Source organism: Loxodonta africana, chromosome 2 (genome assembly GCF_030014295.1).
Source record: "Loxodonta africana isolate mLoxAfr1 chromosome 2, mLoxAfr1.hap2, whole genome shotgun sequence".
Classification (NCBI taxonomy): Eukaryota; Metazoa; Chordata; class Mammalia; order Proboscidea; family Elephantidae; genus Loxodonta; species Loxodonta africana.
Genome location: NC_087343.1, coordinates 165881272 through 165902689, shown reverse-complemented (window position 1 = coordinate 165902689; position 21418 = coordinate 165881272). Strand labels below are relative to the sequence as shown.

The following is a 21418-nucleotide window of genomic DNA, read 5'->3' as shown; positions in this document are numbered from 1 at the left end:
ACAGAAAGAGAAAGCCTTCCCCTAGAACTTGGACTTCTAGCCTCCTAAACTGTGAGAAAATAAATTTCTGTTAAAGCTAACCACTTGTGTTATTTCTGCTGTAGCAGCACTGGATAACTAAGACAGTGATGAAGGGTGACCTGTTGTGAAAGTCTTGAGGGGCATTCCAAAGTAACGTGTTAACAGTGTCGAAGGAGAAAACAACAGTTAATAGAAACCTCTCAGAAGATGTGAGTAAACTGCTAGCAAGAAGGACAAGATTTTGTTTGCCTGGTAGATTAAGGGTACTTTTCCTTTAAAAAAAAAAAAAAAGTTATTGTGTTTCAACCAATTATTAGAATTAGAAAGGTAAAATAATAAATAAGTAGAAATTAATACCAAGTGTAATCTTACTGAATCCCTGGTGGTACAGTGGTTAAGCACTTGGCTGCTAACTAAAAGGTCAGTGGTTTGAATTTGCCAGCTGATCAGTGGGAGAAAGATGTGGCAGTCTGCTTCTGTAAAGATTTACGGTCTTAGAAACCCTGTGGGGCAGGTCTGCTCTGTCCTGTAGAGTCGCTATGAGTCTGAATCGACTCTCTGGCAATGGGTTTGGTTTTTTTTGTTTGTTTATAATCTGGCTACACAAGAGTTGAGGATGGAAATGTTGGTTGAGTAGAATGGGTCACTGAAGCTGAAGAATCCAAAGGAATTTGAAGAATCTTAGGTCAGGGCCTTCCCAAATGAGGGCTTATTCTTTCTAGCTGCAAGTGCTAAGAATTGAGCCACAGCTGTTTAAGGAAGGGGAGACTCTCCCTTCTACATGAGAGCCCCCCCGGGTAGCCTGGTGGTTAAGAGCATCCTCTGGATTTGAATCTTGTCTTTGGCACTTAATAGCTGTGTGTTCTTGGACTAGTCATTTCAGGTCTCTGAGCCCCAGTTTTCACATCTGTACGATGGGGATGGTAATTATAGTCTTGTCTTCAGAGGGTTGTGGAGAGGATCCAATGACATGTTGTGTTAGAGTGTTAATAAATAGGACAACACTTATTCAGAAGTAGTGGTGGGGAGTGATTATTATTATGATTAGTATCAGGAGGGGGTCCATGAGGATGACCACTCCAATGGGACCCGACTTCCTGGGGCTTCTGCTAATGGTCCTGTCCCCTCTCTCCCCGATTTTAGGCGCTGGAGGAAGTCCTGAGCCTCCAGACTGCTCCATCATCTCCACCAGCAGCATTTGGGAGCCCAGAAGGAGCGGGGGTCCTCCTAAGGAAGCAGGAGCTGATCACGCAGAACGAATTGCTGAAACAGCAGGTGAGCCTGGGGGAGGAGGTCAGGTAGAAGGGCCTGATGGGAGCTGGAGCGTTCCTGAGGGCCAGGATGGGGCTGGGAGTCACATGAAAGTTGGAATTAGTAGACCGTTGCTGGCCATCAGCCAGGACCTCTGCCTGGTTGTGGGTTTCTCCTTTCTGGAAATGTATCCCCGACTTATGTCATTGCTCTACGACTTTCACGATTTGGTCATCTTGATGCCCCACCCGTGCTGTTATTTACCTAGTATTTTTTTTTTAATGAAGGTGGAATCCACCTAACATAAAATCAGCTTTTAAAAGTGAGCAGTTCAGTGGCATTTGGTGCATTGGCAGTAGAGGTGGTGCAGCTGCCAGCCTTGGTCTAGTTCCCAAACCTTTCCATCACCCCAGTGGGAGCCCTGTTTAACGCCTCCTAAGTCGTCTCTCACCAGCCAGCATCACACTGGTTGCAGGAGGCTGGGACCGACAGGCTCGGGCAGTGCGGTGCACGCAGAGGCGGGCTTACTCCAGCCCTTCTGCCCGGACACCCCTGCAGTCTGCTCCCAGAGCCAGGAGACCTGAGCTCCAGTCTCCCACCCACACTCGGTCCTGTTGACCTCTGTCTGCCTGTCTCTCTGAGCAGAATGAGAGGGCTGGATTGGTGGATGGCTCTCAGCCTTTCTTTTTCAGTCATGAATTCTTTATTCAAATAAAGTCCTACTTCAAAGGCCAGAATATAAAACAGAGTAATGCAGAACTGCACTTACTGAAGTTGGGGATGGGCGCTGGAGGTACACCCATTCCACTTTCCACAATCACCCCGAGACCTGGTGAAACCAGCCCGATGTCTGGGCGCCCCCGCAGGACGCACGGGTTCTGGGCCTGAGTGGGTCTGAGCCTTCACGCCCACCCTCTCCACTCCCTCCAGGTGAAGATCTTTGAGGAGGACTTCCAGAGGGAGCGCAGTGATCGAGAGCGCATGAATGAGGAGAAGGAAGAGCTGAAGAAGCAGGTGGAGAAACTACAGGCCCAGGTCACCCTGTCGAATGCCCAGGTGAGACCCACTGGATGCAGGAAAGGGCAGTCGCCCTGTCCTCATGGGGAGGGCGTGGTCCCTGGCAAGGCTGGGATACTCACTCACTGGGTCCTTTCCCAGCTCTGCTGCCAGAGTTCTGTGTGATCTTGGCAGACCCTTCCATTGTCTGACCTTTTGTACCATGACGAGATTTAACTCCACTGGTTCAAGATACCTTCTAGCTCCATAATCCATGTTGATGTCTTCAAAGAGCAATTTAGAAGTTTTCCCTAATCTAACCACTCTCTCCCACGATGAAACTAAAAGACGCTAGGTACTGAAGCACCGACAGCAGCAAGGCTTACCTGGGCCCTCTTGCCGTGTAGGCAGATCACCCAAGATGAGCAGAGCTCACCTGCAGCCAACAGCTGGGCCTTGCCTGGGGCTGACCAACCTCTCATGCTAGGCCCTGCCAGGCACCACCTTTGCCAACAGTCTTCTCCCTCCTTCTCTCAGATAAAAGCATTCAAAGATGAGGAAAAGGCGAAAGAAGCCCTCAAACAGCAGAAGAGAAAAGCAAAGGTGAGGCTTGAGGGAGGAAGCAGCACTGCCTCATCTTACCTTCTTCAGAGAGCTACAGTGTGTGCTCAGAGAGATAGTGTGTGCTCAGCTGTCCCACACTCTGTGCCACCGACTAATGAGTCGTGAGTACAGGTATGGTACTTAGAACAGTACTTAGCACAGAGTGAGTGCTGTCATCATTGATATTCTTTGCCTGTGTGCCAACCTCCCATGCCCATGGACCAGCCTTCTGTGCTCATGTATCCCACTTTCCATACCCATGTACCAGCCTTCCCTACCCATGTACCCAGCCTCCTGGGCCTGTGTACGAGCCTTCTGTCCTCACGTACCAGGCTTCTGTGCCCACTTACTGTGTACCTAGCCTTCTGTGTCCAGGTATCAGCCTTCAAAGTGTTGAGATTCTAAATAGAGGGGGATGACATGGGTGTCTCCAGGGATGGCCTGTGCAATCTGTTGCAAGCTGGAGTTAGACATTGGCCTTTTTTGCAGTCCTCGGGAGAGCGCTACCACATGGAGCCCCACCCGGAGCACCTGTGCGGGGCCTACCCCTACGCCTACCCACCCATGCCAGCCATGGTACCACACCACGGCTATGAAGAGTGGTCCCAGATCCGTTACCCTCCGCCCCCCGTGGCCATGGAGCACCCACCCCCACTTCCCAACTCTCGCTTCTTCCACCTGGTGAGTCTCTGCCTCCTTCACTCCAGGACGCACAAAAGCCACCCCCTGGCACTTTCCAGAGGGGAAGGGCACGTGAGAGGTCGGAAACTGCATTCTCAGTGCCTTCCTGAGGAGCGCTGGTGTGCAGACCAGCAGCCAGGGCTCAGTTCTGGCCTGCCATCCCGGGTGAGCGTTCTCCAGGCCAGAGCCGGCCAGGATTACTGGTGAGGGACAGAAAAGGCTGAGTACAGAGCAGGACAGAAAGGAGGGGTCCCTCCAACCTCCCAGGTCAGGGATACCAGCTTGGGTTTGAGTTTTTCTTATAACCTCCACACGTAACCAGGTACTAGAGAGCCTCACCATTCTTTCTCTCTTATTCCTTTTCTTTTTTGCTCTCTGTCCCCACTCCCTTTTCCCCTTCCTTCCTCTCCTCTTTCTTTCCCCCTTCCTTCACTTCCCTTCTCTTTTCCTTTCTTGTGATCTTTTTCCAAAGAGCTGCTGTTGCCTGCCCCTTCTCCAGCCCCTTGCCACAGCCCCAACTCAGGTATTCACCCGCTCTCACCTGGACGAGCACAGCAGCCACCTATCTGCCCCCCTTTCTTCATTCTCCCTGTATAACTGTTCTTTATACTGGACGATAATGTGGTGCTTAAGTGACTGGCTCTGGGGTTATAGAGACCTGGATTCAAATCCAGGCTTTGCTACTTGACTAACCAGATGACCATCGGCAAGTTAATTAACCCCTCTGAGCCTCAGTTTCCTAACCTATAAAATGGGGATGATAACCTGGGTTGTTGTAAGGATGATGACCACATGTATAACAGAATGAAATGCCATCTGGTCCTGTGCCGTTTTCAAGATTATTGGTATGCTTGAGTCCGTTGTTGCAGCCTCTGTATATGTTGAGCGCCTACTAATTTAGGGGGCTCATCTTCCAGTGCCGTATCAGACAATATTCTGTTGTGATCCATAAGGTTTTCATTGGCTAATTTTTGGAAGTAGATCACCAGGCTTTTCTTCCTAGTCTGTCATAGTCTGAAAGCTCCACTGAAACCTGTCCACCACTGAGTGACCCATATTGGTGCAGCATCATAGCGACATGCAGGCCCCCACAGTACAACAGACAGGTGGTGGAAATTATACTTGCTAATATCTATTTAATATCATTTTTTGCATGGTAGCTGCTATTGTGATTGCCAGTATAATTATTGATTTCTAAGCATCAACTTTGTTCCAGCCAGAGTACACCTGGCGTTCACCTCGTGGAGGGATGCGGAATCAGAGTTCCCAAGTGATGGACACGCCTGCAGCCAGGCCTGTGGAGCCAGGTGAGCTCGCTCCCCCGAGTACTGGGTGGTCCCCACACACCCTGGAGAGAGAACTTCTGTCAGGGTTGCCCCCGTTCGGGAATGATGTTGTTACCTTATGATCTTGATGGAGAGGAGGCTTAGCTTTCCAAAATCCTGTTGAAAGAAGAGTGATGGTGACTGTGGGATGAGGGGATTCGAACTATATATTCATTTTTTCATCATAGCTGATTGTCCGAATGCTAGGCCCTGTGCTAGGTGCTAGGGATGCCAGAAGAGAGCAGAAACAGATACGATCCCTACCCTGTGGAGATGACTGTCTAGTGAGGAGGAAAGAGGTGAATTAAAAAGTCACGCAAACGAACATGTGATCACACTCCGGCAAGTGCTCTGAGGGAGGAAGAGCAGGTTTGTATGAAAGCAGATAACAAAGGGACCTGATCTAGACTGGGGCTGGGAAAGCTTCCGGGAGGAAGTGACGCTTGAGCTGAGACTGACAGAACCAGCGGCATGAACTAGGTGAAGAGGTAGGGGTGGAGGCATGTTTTCAGAGGACATGACAAGTGCAAAGGCCTTGGTGGGAGGGAGTGAAGGAAGGTGGCCGACCTGAGGACCTGAGAGAAGGCCAGTGTGGTTGGAGCAGAGAAGAAGGCGAGGAAGGAAAGAGGGGCCAGGCCATGCAGGGCCTTATAGGGCAGGGAAGGGGTTGGTCTTCTCCTAAGAATGACGTAGAGCCCTTGGAAGGTCTTAAAGCAAGGTGGCATGACCAGACTGGCATTGTGAAAAGCTCCCTCTCACTGCACTGTCTGCCATAGAAGTTTTAGGGACTGGGGCTGTGTTCTCTAGTCAAGAGAAGACCCTGGGCCCTTGCGCACTGCCTTCACTCTCTGAAAGGCTCTGGTGGGCAGAAGGCACTGCCTTGCCTGTGGGGCTTCTGGAAGCAGAAGCACAACTAGTGGGTGGGAGCTACAGGGAGACTAAGTCTATCTCAGCAGGAAGAGCAACTTTCTGAGAGTCATGTCTGTGCAGAAATGGAGTCAGCGCTGCCAAGAGTTAGCAAGTGCCACTCTACAGGAACTGTGTAGGCAGTGGCTACAGGACAACTAGGAGGGAGTGTGGTTTGGAGGATTTAGTGAGATTGGAAGGAGGGTTCAGCCTGGTCTGCCATTTTCTAATACTTCCCCACATAGCCTAGAGGTTCTGTGGAACCCCTGGGAAGCTGCTTTGATGAGGGGCAGAGGGCAGTTGTCTTAGAGGTCTCTAGAGAAACAGAACCAGTGAATTGCTGTTGTTGTTAGGTGCCGTTGAGTCATTTCTGACTCATAGCAACTCTGTGTACAACAGAATAAAACACTGCTCCGTCCTCTACCATCCTCGAAATCATTGCTATGTATGAGCCCCTTGTTGCAGCCATCGTGTCAGTCCATCTCATTGAGGGTCTTCTTCTTTTTTGCTGACCCTGTACTTTACCAAGCATGATGTCCTTCTTTGGGGACTGATCCCTCCTGATAACATGTCTTAAGTGAGAAGTCTCGCCATTCTCGATTGTAAGGAGCTTTGTGGCTGTACTTCTTCAAAGACAGACTTGTTCATTTTTCTGGCAGTCCATGGTATATTCAGTATTCTTTGCCAATACCAGACTTCAAAGGCATCGTTTCTTCTTTGGTCTTCTTGTTCACTGTCCAGCTTTCACATGCATGTAAGGCGATTGAAAATACCATGGCTTGGGTCAGGTGCACCTTAGTCCTCAAAGTGACATTTTTGCTTTTGAACACTTCAGAGAGGTCTTTTGCAGCAGATTTGCCCAATGCAATACGTCATTTGATTTCTTAACTGCTGCTTACATGGACACTGATTGTAGATCCAAGTTAAATGAAGTCCTTGACACCTTCAGTATTTTCTCTGTTTATCATGATGATGTTTATTGGTCCAATTGTGAGGATTTTTGTTTTCATTATGTTGAGGTACAATCCATACTGAAGGCTGTACTCTTTGATCTTCACTCGTAAGTGCTTCAAATCCTCTTCCCTTTTAGCAAGCAAGGTTGTGTCATATGCATATTGCAGGTTGTTAATGAGTCTTCCTCCAATCCTGATGCCCCATTCTTCTTCATATAATCCAGTTTCTTGCCTTATTTGCTCAGTATTCAGGTTGAGTAAGTATGGTGAAAGAGTATAACCCTGATAAATACCTTTCCTGATTTTAAATCACACAGTATCCCCTTGCTCTGTTTGAATGACTGCCTCTTGGTCTGTGTACAGGTTCCACATGAGCACAACAATTAAGTGTGCTGAATTCCCCTTCTTCGAAATGTTGGTCATAATTTATTATGATCCACACAGTCAAACGCCTCTGCATAGTCAATAAAACACAGGTAAACATCTTTCTGGTATTCTCTGCTTTCAGCCGGGATCTGTCAGACATCAGCAATGATATCCCTCACTCTGTCATTTTCTGAATCCAGCTTGAATTTCTGGAATTTCCCTGTCCATGTAGCACTGCAACCGCTTTTGAATTATCTTCAGCAAAATTTTACTTGCGTGTGATATTAATGATATTGTTTGATAATGTCTGCTTTCTGTTGGATCGCCTTTCTTTGGATTGGGCACAAACGTGGATCTCTTCCAGTTGGTTGGTCAGGTGACTGTCTTCCGAATCTCTTGGCACAGATGAAGTGCTTGCTTCCAGTGTTGCATCCATTTGTTGAAACATCTAAATTGGTATTCCGTCAATTCCCGTAGCCTTGTTTTTTGCCAATGCCTTCAGTGCAGCTTGGACATTTTCCTTTAGTACTATCGGTTCTTGATGATATGCTTCTCCCTGGAATGGTTGAATGTTGACCAATTCTTTTTATTACCAAAACCAAACCTATTTCCGTTGAGTCAATTCTGACTCATAGCAACCCTATAGGACAGAGTAGAACTGCCCAATAGGGTTTCCAAGGAGCACCTGGTGGATTCGATCTGCTGACCTTTTGGTAAGCAGCCAAACTCTTAGCCACTAGACCACCAGGGTTTCCTCTTTTTGGTACAGTGACTCTGTATTCCTTCCATCTTCTTTTGATGCTTCCTGCGTTGTTCAGCATTTTGCCCATAGAATCTTTCACTACCACAACTCGAGGCTTATTTTTCATCAGTTCTTTCAGCTTCAAAAATGCTGAGTGTGGTGTTCCCTTTTGGTTTTCTAACTCCTGGTCTTTGAACATTTAATTATAATACTTTGTCTTCCCAAGCTGTCCTTTGAAATCTTCCGTTCAGTTCTTTTACTTCATTTTTTTCATTCCCTTTAGCTGCTCTGTGTTCAAGAGCAAGTTTCAGAATCTCTTCTGACATCCATTTTGGTCTTTTCTTTCTTTCCAGTCTTTTTAAATGACATTTTGCTTTTTTCATGTGTGATATCCTTGATGTCATCCCACAACCCATCTGGTCTTTGGTCATTAGTGTTCAGTGTGTCAAATCTATTCTTGAGATGGTGTCTAAATTCAGGCGGGATATACTCAAAGTAGCGCTTTGGCTCTCCTGGACTTGTTCTGATTTTCTCCGGTTTCAACTTGAACTTGCATATGAGCAATTGATGGTCTGTTCCGCATTCGGCCCCTGGCCTCGTTCTGACTGATGATACTGAGCTGCACATCGTCCCTTTCCGTGTATTGTGGTCTATTTGATTCCTGTGTGTTCCATCTGGCAAAGTCTGTGTATATAGTTGCTCTTTATGTTCTTGAAAAAGGTATTTGCAGTGAAGAAGTTGTTGGTCTTGCAAAATTCTATCATGTGGTCTCCAGTGTCATTTCTATCACTAAGGCCACATTTTCCAACTACCAATCCTTCTTTGTTTCCAATTTTTGCATTCCAATCAGTAATCATCAGTGCATCTTGATTGTATGTTTGATCAATTTCGGATTGCAGAAGTTGGTAAAAACTCTTCAGTGTCTTCACCTTTGACTTAATGGTTGGTGTGTAAATTTGAATGATAGTCATATTTCTAATAGTTCCCTCACACAGCATAGAGGTTCTTTGGAACCTCTGGGAAGCTGGTTTGGTGAGGGGCAGAGTATGGCTATCTTAGAGCTCTCTAGAGAAACAGAACCAGTGATACGTGTATGTATGTGTGTGTATGTAGCTATAGATTTACTTCAATGAATTGGCTCACACAGTTGTAGGGGACTGGTAAGTCTAAGAGCCATAGCTTAGATGGCAGGCTGGAGACTCCTGCAGGCTTGTGTTCCAAGATCCGTAGAGCAGGAGATGGGAAAAGTACAGAGAAAAGTTCTGCCAAAATATTTATTTATATTCTGAAGGCAGACCATACCCTAGGGAAACTGCCTTTTTCGTTGATTGATTGATTGCATTAGATTATGGAAGGTGATTATATTACAATTATATTATGAAACAGCAGTTGACTAGTGTTGGGCCAAACAGCTGAGAACTATAGCCTAGCCAAATGGACACGTAAAATTAACCATCACAGTGGCCAAGTGCACAGGGCTCTAGGTCCCCATCTCTGCCCCCTTCCCCCAGAACTGCTCTACTTCTAGATTCTGGAGCCAGACTGACAGTGTTCAAATCCTGGCTCCATCACTTCCAAGATGTGTGAGTTTGGGCCCTCTCATTTTTCTAAACCTCTCCGAGCCCCAGTTGCCTCCTGTATAAAGGGATAATAATATGCCCACTCCGCAGGGCTGTAAATCAGTGCTTTATGTCCACCTGGAGGCAATAAACTCTGTTATTTGTACTGTTACTGTATTGGTGTCCATATAAGATTTTGAAGCCTATGCACCACATAATCTTCAAGTCCTCAAAATTTTTTTTTATGTAGAATCCACAAAAAGCGATCGAGAGGGCCCTCAGTGAGACCAGAGTGTATCCTTGGCTCCACCCTCGTCTTGCAGAGCCAGCTGACCTCAGATCACCAAAAAACTAGAGACGATGGGCTCCATGCGAACAGAGCCTCAGCTGGACGGGCAGCTGGAGTGGGGGTCAGTTTACAGACTCGGGAGGCTCCACCCGGAGGGCTCCGTTTGGGCCCTGCTTTTGGAGTGACCTTTGGAAGAACTCCCTACCCCACCTCCATGTGGAGAGAGGAGGCCTCATCTGGCTGTGACCTGCCATCCTTTGCCAACACCTCCAGGAGAGTCAGTTTCAAGAGTGGGGTGCAGACACGACCCCATCCTTTCAAAACTTTCTCCCAAGTGCTTCTGGCCCCTCCAGGTGCCACTTCAGTTCATGTGTGTGTTTCATTTTTGCTTCAAGTCATAGCAGGGTGTTGCCCTGCACCCATCCCTTCCCCTCTGTGAGGAGCTGCGGGAAGAGCGATCTGCCTCCAGGAGCAGAAGAGAATAACAGGATGTTTTGATGCCGGGGCCCTCTACACCTCCACCCACAGTCGCCTCTGCCAGTGCCACCCACAGCCTGGGATGAAGGTCACCCCAGCCACATCCGCCGAGGCTACAGCCTGAAGTTGCCAGGCCCTGACGTTCAGCCCTAGGCCCCGCAGCTGGAGGCTTGTGGCGCCCGGGGGCCCAGATTGGGGTGGCTGTCCATCCCTGGGTGGCTGTTTGCACGTTTTTCTTGAACATAAATACAAGTTGAAGGTCTGTATTCCATGACTGGTGTTCTTTTATGCCCTAAATAATATTCCCCTCCCAGACAGCCCAAGTGCCATTTTCAGGCCCTCTTCCTCTGTGTTCCACTCCCCCCACTCCCTGGAGAAGGTCACCATTACTTTAAACTGACAGCCCCTTGGGCTCTGCTCACAGCCACCAAATGAGGGTGGGGCATCCAGGGCAGTGGAAAGGCTGTGAGTCAGGGGCCTGGGTTTAAGTTCCAGCCCTGCTTCTCACTCATTAGGTGACTCTGGGCAAGGTCTGGGCCTTCTGTGTGCCTTAGTTTCCTCATCTGTCAAATGGAGCACCTCCCACCCACCCCAGCCTCCTTGGAGAATGGTGGGAGGGAATGAGAGTAGATATGAACCAGTTTTATAAACTCCAAATGCTGAGAAGGTGAGTAGGTCTAGGGAGAAACCCTAAACCACACCCTTCATTTCTTTGCCTCCCTCTTGCCCCTGCCCCCACGGCTGGGGCAGCCATCACTGAAGAACCACAGTAGACTCAGCTGCTGCAGAAAGGCCTTTACTGGGCAGACAGGGGCATGAGTCTAGCGCCAATGGACCAGGGTGAGGGTGAGGGCACGTGCCCTGAAAGAGCGGGGATGGCATCCCTGTCCAGGGCCTTGCCTGAATGCACTAAGGGCTGGCCCATGGGACAGGCTCTGGGGAGGTCCGCCACAGGGGCTTCGGGCCCCACCATCATGGAGATGCCGCTCTTGACACGGGGACGTAGCCTTTGCTCTCACCTCTGCCGTGGCTGATGTCAGGGAGCACTACTGGGTGGGGACAGGGGCTTGGGAGGGCCCTTCAGGAAGGAGAAGGGGCTGGGACAAAATCTGCCTATATGATGGAGGGGCGGTTGGACGGTGTGGTAGAACCAGAGGCTTCTGGGGACCCCAGTGGGGGGCTGTACTTGGAGGCAGTGGGAGATAATTAGCTTCAACATTGAGGTCCAGGTTTGAGCAGGACAAATGGACCTTGTAGCTCCTTTAGGCTCAGGTGAAAGTGAATGGTTATCATTGGAACAGAACTGGTGAGGAAGGAGTGTTACTCCCCAGCACTCTACCAAGCACACAGCTGTGGGCACACACGTGGGTACACATTTCCTGGATATTCACTCACTAGGCACACATGGTGGTACACCTTGCACACGTGGTTACACACACCTGTGGGTATGTGTGCAAAAACTGCACACACAGCAGTGCACATTATAGTCGGATGCACATATCTGTGTCAGGCAGGGGCCTTGTATAATAGGAGGGGTCCATGGTGGGTGTGTAGTGTGGTAGGAGATGGATTCCTTCCTGGACAGAGCCCCCCAGCCCCTGCACGGTGGACATGGGGTGGGGCGGGCAACAGTTACTTCTTGGCCCCCAGGGCCACCTGCCGCCTCATGTAGTTCAGGATGTCTATCTTGACGGTGTTGACTGTGGTCCGGTGGTACCAGCGCATGACAGGCAGACCATCTGGCCCCACCAGGAACTTCTCAAAGTTCCAGCGGATGTCATGGACCTTCATGGGATCCCAGAAAAGGCGGCCAGGTGAGCCCATGAGCTCTGAGGTGGGTGGACAGGAGTTCTGGAACAGGGATGAGAGGGTAGTGTCAACCCTGCTTGGAGTGAAGGCGGTAGAGTGGATGGGCCATGGCCCTGGCCCCTCCCATCCTCCTCCCCAGGCCTCCCTGTGGGGAGCAGAACAGCCTGGAACTGGGAAAAGAGCACCTGTTGGAAGTCAGAAGACTGACTCCCAGCCCTGGCTCTGGCTTTCATTGTGAGATGCTTGGCATGTCCCTTTCCCTGAGTGGGCCTCATCTGCAAAGCCATCTGGTTGGAAGAGTAGTCAATGCCAAGGGGAAGGTGGCACGGCCTTGCCTTCGCAGGGGGCTGGCTCCAGGAGCAGGTCTGCATCACTGTCCACCAGAACGCAGCCCGAGGCTGCTCTGAGCTTTGCTCGCTCACCTTCAGGAAAGTGTAGAACTTCTGCTCTTTCTCCCCGTTCACATCCCCTTTCTCGAAGAGCTGGAAGTTGGGGACAAAGCCTCCACCTGGGCGGACATATCTGCGAGGAATACCCTCATGTGGGTCCCAAGGAGGTGGGCACAGGGATGAGGATTTGGGGACGAGAGGGAGTCTGGATTTTATTCCATAGGAGACAGTGGGAGCTATTGAATGTTGAGAAGACACAGGGGTAATGTGTAATCTGCAGTCTTCTGGCTTGCTCCTTTGAGAGTACCCCCACTTCCTGTCCTCTGCACCCCTCCACCACCACCCCCACCATACACTTTACAACCAGTCATTCCTGTCCCTCTTCCTCTGTCCTCTCCCTTCCCCTCATTGCACTGAACAGGGATCCTGGAAGGGGAGAGTAGCTCTTGGTGGCTGATGAATGTCCATCATGAGTAGGGGAAACACAGAAGCTGCCTGAGGCTGGTGGGCAGGGGACAGGCTGGGCTGGTGGGCAGGGGACAGGCTGGGCTGTGCTAGAGGAGCTTTCCCAGGACGCTGAGTGAGCACTCACTTGAGGGAGGCTAGGATCTCGGAGTTCTCTCCTGGTTCCTGTTTTCCAAATTGGTTGCAAGGGAAGCCCAGAATGACCAGACCAAATGGTGCAAGCTCTTCCTGTAGTGCATTCAGTTCTGTGTCAGGGAGAGAAGGCAGAGATGGCGCCTGGCGATGAGCCCTGCCTCATTCACGCCACTCCATCTGCTCACCCACTACACAGTTGAGGACACGGAGGCCCGGAGAGGGGGAAGGACTTGCCCAAGATCACCCTGTGAGTCCATGGTGGAGCTGGAGTTCAAGCCCTGTCCTTCTGACTCCAGTCCGACTGCAGTCTGAAGGGATCGGAGGTTTTGACGAAAAGAGAAAAATATCCTTCCTCAAATAGCAAAGCCACCCACTGGGGCCAGTGGGTTGAGGGCTCATGCCTGTTGTGCCCAGCCCAGCCCAGACTCTCAGGATTTAGTTTCCTGAGTGGGAGTCATCACTCCCTGGGTAGAAGGCAGAAGCTTCCTTGGTGTGGGGTGGGACCCTCGTGACCCTCCTGTGCCCTTTGGTACCTCAGGACCCTAAGGATGGCCCTGGCCCAGCCCTTCCACTTCTGGGGGTACCTCAGGCCTCTGGTGCAGTGCCAGCTTCCAGCCCATCTGTTGCATAAACATACTCCAAGGGCTGGACAGAAGCATTCTGTCCCAGAGCACTCACTGCCCACTGGGCCCTGCAGCCCACTGCCATTCCACTTCCAGGAACTGTGCCTGCTGTTGCCAGCTGATGGCAAAGTGGGTAAGGGCTCAGGCTCCCAACCAAAAGGTCAGCAAATCCACCAGCTGCTCCTTGGAAGCCCTGTGGGTTAGTTCCACACTGTCCTATAGGGGGTCTCTATGAGTCAGTTCACTCGCTGGCAACGGTTTTTTTTATTGCCAGCTGATGGCTCAGGGTTAGGTTGCCCCTGCCTCCCCTGCCAGCCAGCCTGCACCAGCCTGCAGGCTGTGCGTAGCCAAAGCCTCGCCCTGGGGGTGCAGTCAGATGCCCTGGGCCTGCCTGTTCCCTCATGCTCTTTACTCTGCCCCATCTATGAAGACAGGAGTGAGGGAGGACACTGGGGGTCAGGAGACCTGGGTTAAACACCTGGCTCAGCCACTAATAGCTTTGTGATCCTAGTTAACTTGTTTCTTCACCCCGACCCTTCTTTTTCTTATCTGTAAGTTGGGGAGAGGGGAAGGCTGAACCGATCATCTTTAACGCTTATTTTAGAATGGTCTTGAGAAATATAACCCACCGCCCTCCCACCCCCACTTCCCCTGCCGCACACACGGGGCCTCCAGCCAATTGCCTGTTTCCCAGAGAAGCCCTATGGCAGATGGGCTGAGGGAAGATAAGAAATTCTCAGCAAGATGGAGCACAAACCCAATCTCCTTTATCCCTCTGCTTTTAGTGTAGTTGAGGTACCCAGGAAAGAAGGATAACTGGGAATCTCCTAGAATACAGCAAAAGGCTATCAGAATTCAGGCGTAATCATTTTCACAAAACGAATACAGGGTTTGGAATCATGATCACTGTCACCCCTTCCCCGCTTGACAGCAGAAAAGCTCCTGTGATAGTACTATATCCAACTGGCAAACAGTTCCAAATGAAGCAGGGAGGCAGGGTAGGTTCTTACCAATGTACTGGCCTGTCAGGCCTCAGTAGCTGGCCACGTTGACAAAGAGGATGTATTTGCCAGCATACTGCTTAAAGGGGATGTACTCCTCCCCATCAATGGTGAGGGCTCCGTACTCATAGATGGTGCCGCTCATGCCGCCATGACAGTCAGTCTGGAACAGAAGAAGATCAGTGCCAGCAAACGGTTAGAGCTGGAAAGTAACTTGGACATCTCCATATCCAACATAATAAAAGATCCCAAAAGGGACAGTGACTTACCCAAGACCACACTGAGCGTTGGAATTGCACTAGAACCCAGGTCTCCCAATTCCTTGTACGTGATAACAATTATGAAAGCACTTAATTGCCTGATGAGTGCTACAGAGAATTACTGTAGTAATTACTTCCACATCACTTTGCCAATTTATAATCATTTACCAGGTGGTTGGGTTGTTGGATGGGCCGGACACATTGCGATTGGTTGGGTGGCAATAGTTCAGGCAAATGATGAGGAAGGCCTGAGCTAGGCCATTGTGAAGGGAGAATTGAACAGGAAGGAGGAAGCAGCAGTATGGCCAGTGGTGATTCAGAGACTACAAATCTGGAGGATTGGAAAGATGAGACTGTTGTTATAAACTAAGAAAGTAGAATGGGAGCCAGGTACGGGGAAATGCTGCGTGAGGATTAAGGGTAAAGCAACAGCGCCTCCCATATGGTAGATGGTCTGTGTAAACAAGCAGTTACTATGATGACCATTATACCTCCCTCTCTCCCCAACCACTGCTCCACAGTCAACTTCCAGAACAAGGAGGCACAGTGTGCAGTGAACTGTGAGTTGAAAGACCTGGGTTCCACTTCCAGCTGGGCCACCAACTCCTTGTGTTGTCTTGGGCAAGCCCTTTCTCGTCTCCAGGCCTTGGTTTCCTCAATTTATAAAGTGAGAACCTTGAACTGGATCACCTGTTGTCAACCACAATGGCTTGACAATGTCACTGTTGATAGGGAGTGGAGGGAATGGGGTTGCTGCTAGCAGGTGGGGTACTGCACACGGCCCACTGCCTTCCTCATCTCTGCAACAGACGACAGAGATCTGGGACTACTCCTGAAAGTGTGTCAGTACGGAAGGTGGGTTGTGGTGGGAAAGGAAAATGTTCAAAGCCATTGCATTAGGTGGCCTACAAGGTCCTTTCTGGCCCTGACATTCCTATGAGAGATGAACAGATAATAAACGGAGCCCAAACTAGCAGGCCAGGAGAGGACTGGGCAGGGTTGCAGTGAGAGAAGCAAATTCACTCCACCTCTTCCCATCAGCCCCGGAAGACTTCCTGGTGAGGCAAGGTACCTGAGCCTAACTGGGTGAAGGGAGTGATCTAGGCATGGCAACAGTCCAGTGCAGAAGAGTTGCCTAAATCAGGGACAGATAACCCAATAAGCAAGGTACTCACAGGCTTACTTGTGCTTACTTTCTAATCTATAGCGCACAATTTCACCTGTTTTTCACCACGTCTTTTGTGAAACCCATGTGAAATTGTGTACTACAGATTAGTAAGTAAACGATTAAGCCCCTGCATACTTTGCTTACTGGTTAATCCACCTCTGGCTGTCTTTGTCACCAAGGTGCCTCAGGCCTGCTGAACCAGGCTAGGCTGGGCTCCCTCCACCAGGCCAGTCCCTGACAGCGGGACTCTTGTTGGCTCTGGCACAAATTCTGGTGCTTTACATGAGCCTAGTTTTCCACACCCGCATGACTTTCGGTGGATGCTGGAAGCAGGCCCCAGACCTAAGCTCAACACTCCTGCTCCCACCAGGGCCTCTTACGGCCCAGCTGGGGTCAGTTCCACCACAAAATGCAAACAAGCTTAAACACAATAAACACATCCAGCTGGCTGCGGAGACCCAGCAGCCAGCCGGAATGGAGGCCTCCCTACACGCCCCTCCTCCCCCCTCTCCTTATTCCTCCCTGCTCCAAAAATAAACTCCGGGAAATGGAGAGAAAAATAGCCAAGAAGTTGTCCAAGTCCTCATAACTTGTAAACACAGGAGGACCAGCTTCTGGGCACAGTATGAGGGTGGGATAACGGGAGCCCATTCTCAGGAGGTTTAAATTCTTGCCTTTGCTGGCTGTGTGGCCCTGGGCACATCATTTTCACTCTCTGGGCCTCAGCCTGCTGACGGATGAGGACACTATTACCTGCCTTTGTCAGATCAAAACAGGCTTGAAAGCCTCTTTGAAATACAATTTCACAAGGCAAGGAATAGTGATTATCCTGGCTGTAGCTAGAGTACATGGCCCTGATGTTCCTGCATCACTGTGAAGAGGCCTGTGATGTTCCTCTCAGTAAGATGATGGAGACGATGTACTGGGCAGGGTGTCTCCGGGAGGAGGCATGAGTGCTGAAACTTTCATGCTTTCTACTGGGACCAGTGAGGCTAGTGCTGTGGGTTGGGGTTAGCGGGGGTCAGAGGGTGACCTGTAGTGGGGAAGCTACCCCTCGGTCACCACTAAGCACTGCAACTCAGTCCTTATAGGAGCCCCCTCCCCTCCTCTGGGCTCATGGAGTCAGAGGAGACAGGGGAGAGGGAGCAGGGGTGTCTCAATCCTCCCACAGTTGGACCAAACGGAAGAGTTCTGATGGCTTGAGATTTGGAGGGTGGGACTCAAGCAGGACCCTGTGGCCTGGACTGCTGATCTGGGATCTTTCTCCTCCCTTCTACCACCTCACTGATGTGATGCTGTGAAAGGAGAGCTGGACTGGGAGGCAGGGACCTGAGTTATGGGCCTGGCAGAACCACTGACTCTGTGTGACTGCTCCTTTCCCTTCTCTGCAGCTCAGTCTCCTGGATTGTGTAATGGAGTCAGAGTCAACACTGTCATAAGGGTCCTTCAGCTCTGATTGTCAGCCTGTGGTTCCGAGATCCTCTCTGACTAGTTTAGTCACCTAGAAACCGGTGGTTACTAGGATCCCATGCACGTCAGCAGTTGTTACTCTCTCCAGCTTCTGCAACGTCCTTTTGTAGAGCGAGGACAGGGGGCCTGAGCAGCCTTGAGATGTACTGCGGAGGGGACATAGCAAGGAAAGGAAGATTCTCTTTGTTCACCAGCTCCTCCCTTTGAACCAGGAGGAGGCAGACATCCCTCAGGGCTGAGTCAGCTTTTGCCTATTGAATTCTCTACATGCTGCACCCCCATCCCTTTGCCCTGGGGCTGGGGGGAGGGGAGTGGTTGGGTCCTAGAACCCAGGGATATGACATCTGAACTCTCTAAGGACCTCGGAGGAGAAATGGGCTTGCCTAGGCTGCCAGCAAGTCCTGGCTGGTAGCATCTGAGATGATCAAACCTTATCTCACCCTTTTTTGCTAAAATTTTTCTAGACCATATCTATCCTGTTTTTTTCTGACTCCAACTATCACTCCACAGAGTCCTGCAGAGAACATAGGGCTATGATGAGTTGTTCACAGGACCCACGTTCTGACCTCCAACCTTCCTGAGGCAGGGCCCAAATCCTCCCTTCTCTGGCTCTCCAAACTGAGAAGATAGGACTGACTCCATGGTGCTGGCCTGGCGGTGATCCACCCCTACCTGTACCCCACACTCCAGTGTTGAAACTCAGCCCCATCCCTGCCCTGGGGCAGAAGCGACCCAACTGCCTTCTGAGTTGGGGATTATGAACAGAACTGGATAAAACAGTGGAAGCTTGAAGAGAGTGGCTTCTCAGCCATCCAGTCTCTAGGCTGACTCCAAGGAAGGGCAGACAGAGTGGGATTTAGGCTGAGGCTAGAAAGGGGGTTAGAAACGAATGGAAAGAACCCCATGCTGGGGATGGATTTCCTGAGCAATGGATAGAATTTTGGTAACAGAATCATAGACTCAAAACCTTAGAATAAAGACCCAGAGGATTATAGAAAAACAGAAGCTCAAATCTTGAGGAGCTTACTTGTGTGCAGGTTGTGGTATATGTGTGTGTGTGTATGTTTTAAGAGGTTGGATCTATTCCTCCCACTGGTTTCTACCTGCCTACCCTGGGAGAGAGGAGAGGTCTACAGACCCACCCCGGAGCATACTGTCCAAAGAGATAAGCATGCTGGGTCATCCCCTCTCCTCGCCAGCATCCCCACTCTGCCCCATTCAAAGCTGGCAGTCCCCAAACTGTCTCCAGCTGCCAGGTTTGCCCAGGCCAATGTGGGCAGTAGGTGGGTGGTGGGTAGTGAGGCTGCCCAGGGCAGGAAACTCTTCAGAAAATAGCTTGTGAATTGTTCAGCTTCTCCAAGTGTCCCCTCTGAAGCCTTCAGCTTCCTTGTACCCCCCACTTCAACCCTCCTGCAGATGGTAAAAGAGAAAAGAGTTAAGGACCTCGCCAGGGTCCAGGGGGTTCTGCACTGCCAGCTCAGAGCTCCTTCTGTCACAGGTCGTTTCCTCTTTTACCAACGCCCTGGAATCCAAGCGACATTTACACCTGCGTTTATTGTTCTTGGACTAGAAGTGCCCCCATCGCAATTCTACCCAACTGCTTTCTCCTTTCCTTTCGTCGTCTAGCCTGGCAGTCTCCCTGGGAATCTGCGCAGCCAATCCAGACGCCAAGCCTCCACGCCCTTTTCTGTGCCCCCGTCCACCTTCAAACCCCACAGGCAGGGAGAAACTCGGGTACAGACGTGGCATGGATGTAGCAAGGCGCCCCCAGGTAGCTGTGGGGAGAAAGCGCGAACTCGAGAGCCCTTACTCCCTTATCCATTCTGCCCACCCCGAGCAACCACGTCTCCAATAGATAGAACTGCGCAAAGACTGAGAGAGGAGGGTGGGGGTCCCGGAGGAGACAAGCACAGTTAAAGGCGTCGTCCTTCTGGAGGGGAGCCCGGGAAGGGAGGGTGCCTCGCCATGGAGAGATGGACACCTAGGGGCTATGTTCGTTCTCCCGGTCCCCCACTCCGCACACTCACTAACCTTCGACTTCTCCTGACCCCAGCTCGGCGGGACGAAGCCAGCCAGGAGCAGGGAGAGAAGGCAGGATGCCCGCAGCAGCCGGGCCATGGCTGGCTGGGGGCGCGCCTCAGGCTTACGCGTGAAGCTGTCTGAGCGCGGGCCAAGGTCCGTCTGAGGTCTCCGCGGCTCTCAGCCACCCTTCAAGCCCGCGGTGATGACCAATCCGCGGCCAGGCCAGAGCCCTTGTAGCCAATCGCAGGGCTGCTGGGATTTCAGGGGCGGGCACAACTCACCCTCCGTCTCTCCCCCTTCTCAGGCCCAGGGCAACAGTGACATAAGCAAGTCTGGGCAGAGAGATGGGAGTCAGGTCCTTGTGAACAAGTGAGGCCACCCCTTTCTCTTTCGGCTTTAAAAGGGTGGGGGGAAGGGGGCAGGCGCAGCGAGGGCAAGGAGTTAAATAGCACTAAGAGCTGATGGAAGACTCGATTCGTAGAACCGTTTCTTATTCCTAGAGTTTAAAAACATCCCGTTGTGGCGTTCCCTCATCCCTACTGCCTCTGTTCCGGTTGAAAGGAATGAGAATTTTAAAATTTCAGCAAGGTCTGAAGTCGGACTTCCAGGAACATTTACTATATGTAGGTTTCCTGCTTAAGAAGTAAACTGTGGGTGTCTTAGAATTTAGAATGCAGTCTTTTCTTGGGAAAGGCCTAGGGACACCTCATCTGTTCTGGGAGCAGAAAGTCCATTTGATCAGTCATTTGCCCCCTCCGGGGTCTTGAACACGTTGCTTTCCTTATCTGGGCCTCAGTTTCCTCCACTGTGTAATGATGGGATTGGTCGATGATCTCTATGGCCCTTCTGGCTCTAGCTGGGTGACTTGCTTCTAAAATAAGTGGCATACCTAGATCGGGAGTCCCTTGAGGGCAGGAACCATGATCACCACCTGGCACAGGGCCTACCACACAACAGGTGCTTAATAGTTGCTGAATTAATCAATCAGTGAATTCTTTTTTCTGCTCGAAGATATACTTAGGATCAGGGTAGGCAGCTCTAGGTGTGGGCTGTCTGGGTGTGATCCTGACCACAGGTAGGGAATGCTTTGGAATCAGTGGCTCCCGAATCTGCCTGACCACCATAATCACCTGGGAAGCTTTTAATACAGATTCCTGGGCTTCACTTCAGAATCATTCTATTAGAATCTCTAGGGGCAGAGCCTGAGAATCTGCCGTCAGACAGGTTCCAAAGATGATTCTGAAGCAGCCGGCCTGGGTAGAGTCTTGGTGATGGGAGTCCCAGAATGAAGTAGCTTCTAGAAATTGCTTCCAACCCAGCAGTGCCTTGAGATACCATGTCTTTAGAGTATGTGGGTGTTCGGAAGATCCACCCCAATTTCTACATTCTCCACAAAGCCTTCCCTACCTCATTCCACAGCCTGTTAGATGTAAAAGGAAACCTGGAGGCCAGGAAGTCTTTAAATGAGTTAAAATACAGAAGCCTTTGAGCAGTGGCTGGCACAGAATATATGTTCAACTAATGTTAGCTAGTTCGATTAATGTTAGCTAGTCCAATTAATGGAAACCCTGGTGGCATAGTGGTTAAGTGCTACAGCTGCTAACCAAGAGGTCGGCAGTTCAAATCTGCCAGGCGCTCCTTGGAAACTCTATGGGGCAGTTCTACTCTGTCCTATAGGGTCGCTATGAGTCGGAATCGACTCGACAGCAGTGGGTTTGGTTTTTTGGCTTAGTCCAATTAATCACCTCATGTCACTGAAGCCTAAAGATGGGGACAAATAGCAAATCATTGACAAAGAAGGAGCCAGAATCCAGGTTTTTAGACTCTTGTCTAAGGAGCTTTCCACTTTGTTCTCTTGTCTTCTGAGGGTCACATTTACCCAAAGATACAAACATCTGTATAAACAT

At 50.4% G+C, this 21418-nt stretch overlaps 2 protein-coding genes across 8 annotated transcripts in view; one reads left to right on the top strand and one right to left on the bottom strand.

Annotated features, from left to right (window-relative positions):
• TNIP1 (TNFAIP3 interacting protein 1) overlaps nucleotides 1-10435 on the top strand; it is a 62746-nt gene extending 52311 nt beyond the window's left edge. For 6 of the 7 annotated variants that reach the window (XM_064278443.1, XM_064278438.1, XM_064278425.1 and 3 more), the window contains 6 exons: nucleotides 1165-1296; nucleotides 2203-2328; nucleotides 2806-2871; nucleotides 3361-3552; nucleotides 4769-4859; nucleotides 9654-10435. In XM_064278443.1, coding sequence (XP_064134513.1) covers nucleotides 1165-1296; nucleotides 2203-2328; nucleotides 2806-2871; nucleotides 3361-3552; nucleotides 4769-4859; nucleotides 9654-9688 — 642 coding nt within the window. In that variant the 3' untranslated portion in view covers nucleotides 9689-10435. The remainder of the gene's footprint in view (nucleotides 1-1164; nucleotides 1297-2202; nucleotides 2329-2805; nucleotides 2872-3360; nucleotides 3553-4768; nucleotides 4860-9653) is intronic. The other variant, XM_064278435.1, reaches the window with a different exon arrangement.
• A 517-nt stretch (nucleotides 10436-10952) lies between these two features.
• Nucleotides 10953-19691, bottom strand: GPX3 (glutathione peroxidase 3). Its single transcript, XM_003404609.4, has 5 exons — nucleotides 19521-19691; nucleotides 14601-14754; nucleotides 12960-13077; nucleotides 12401-12500; nucleotides 10953-12020 (listed from the first exon to the last, which is right to left on the bottom strand). Exons 1-5 carry the CDS (start codon nucleotides 19605-19607, stop codon nucleotides 11802-11804), a joined length of 678 nt encoding a protein of 225 aa, XP_003404657.2. The 5' UTR covers nucleotides 19608-19691; the 3' UTR covers nucleotides 10953-11801.
• Nucleotides 19692-21418: the final 1727 nt, after the last annotated feature.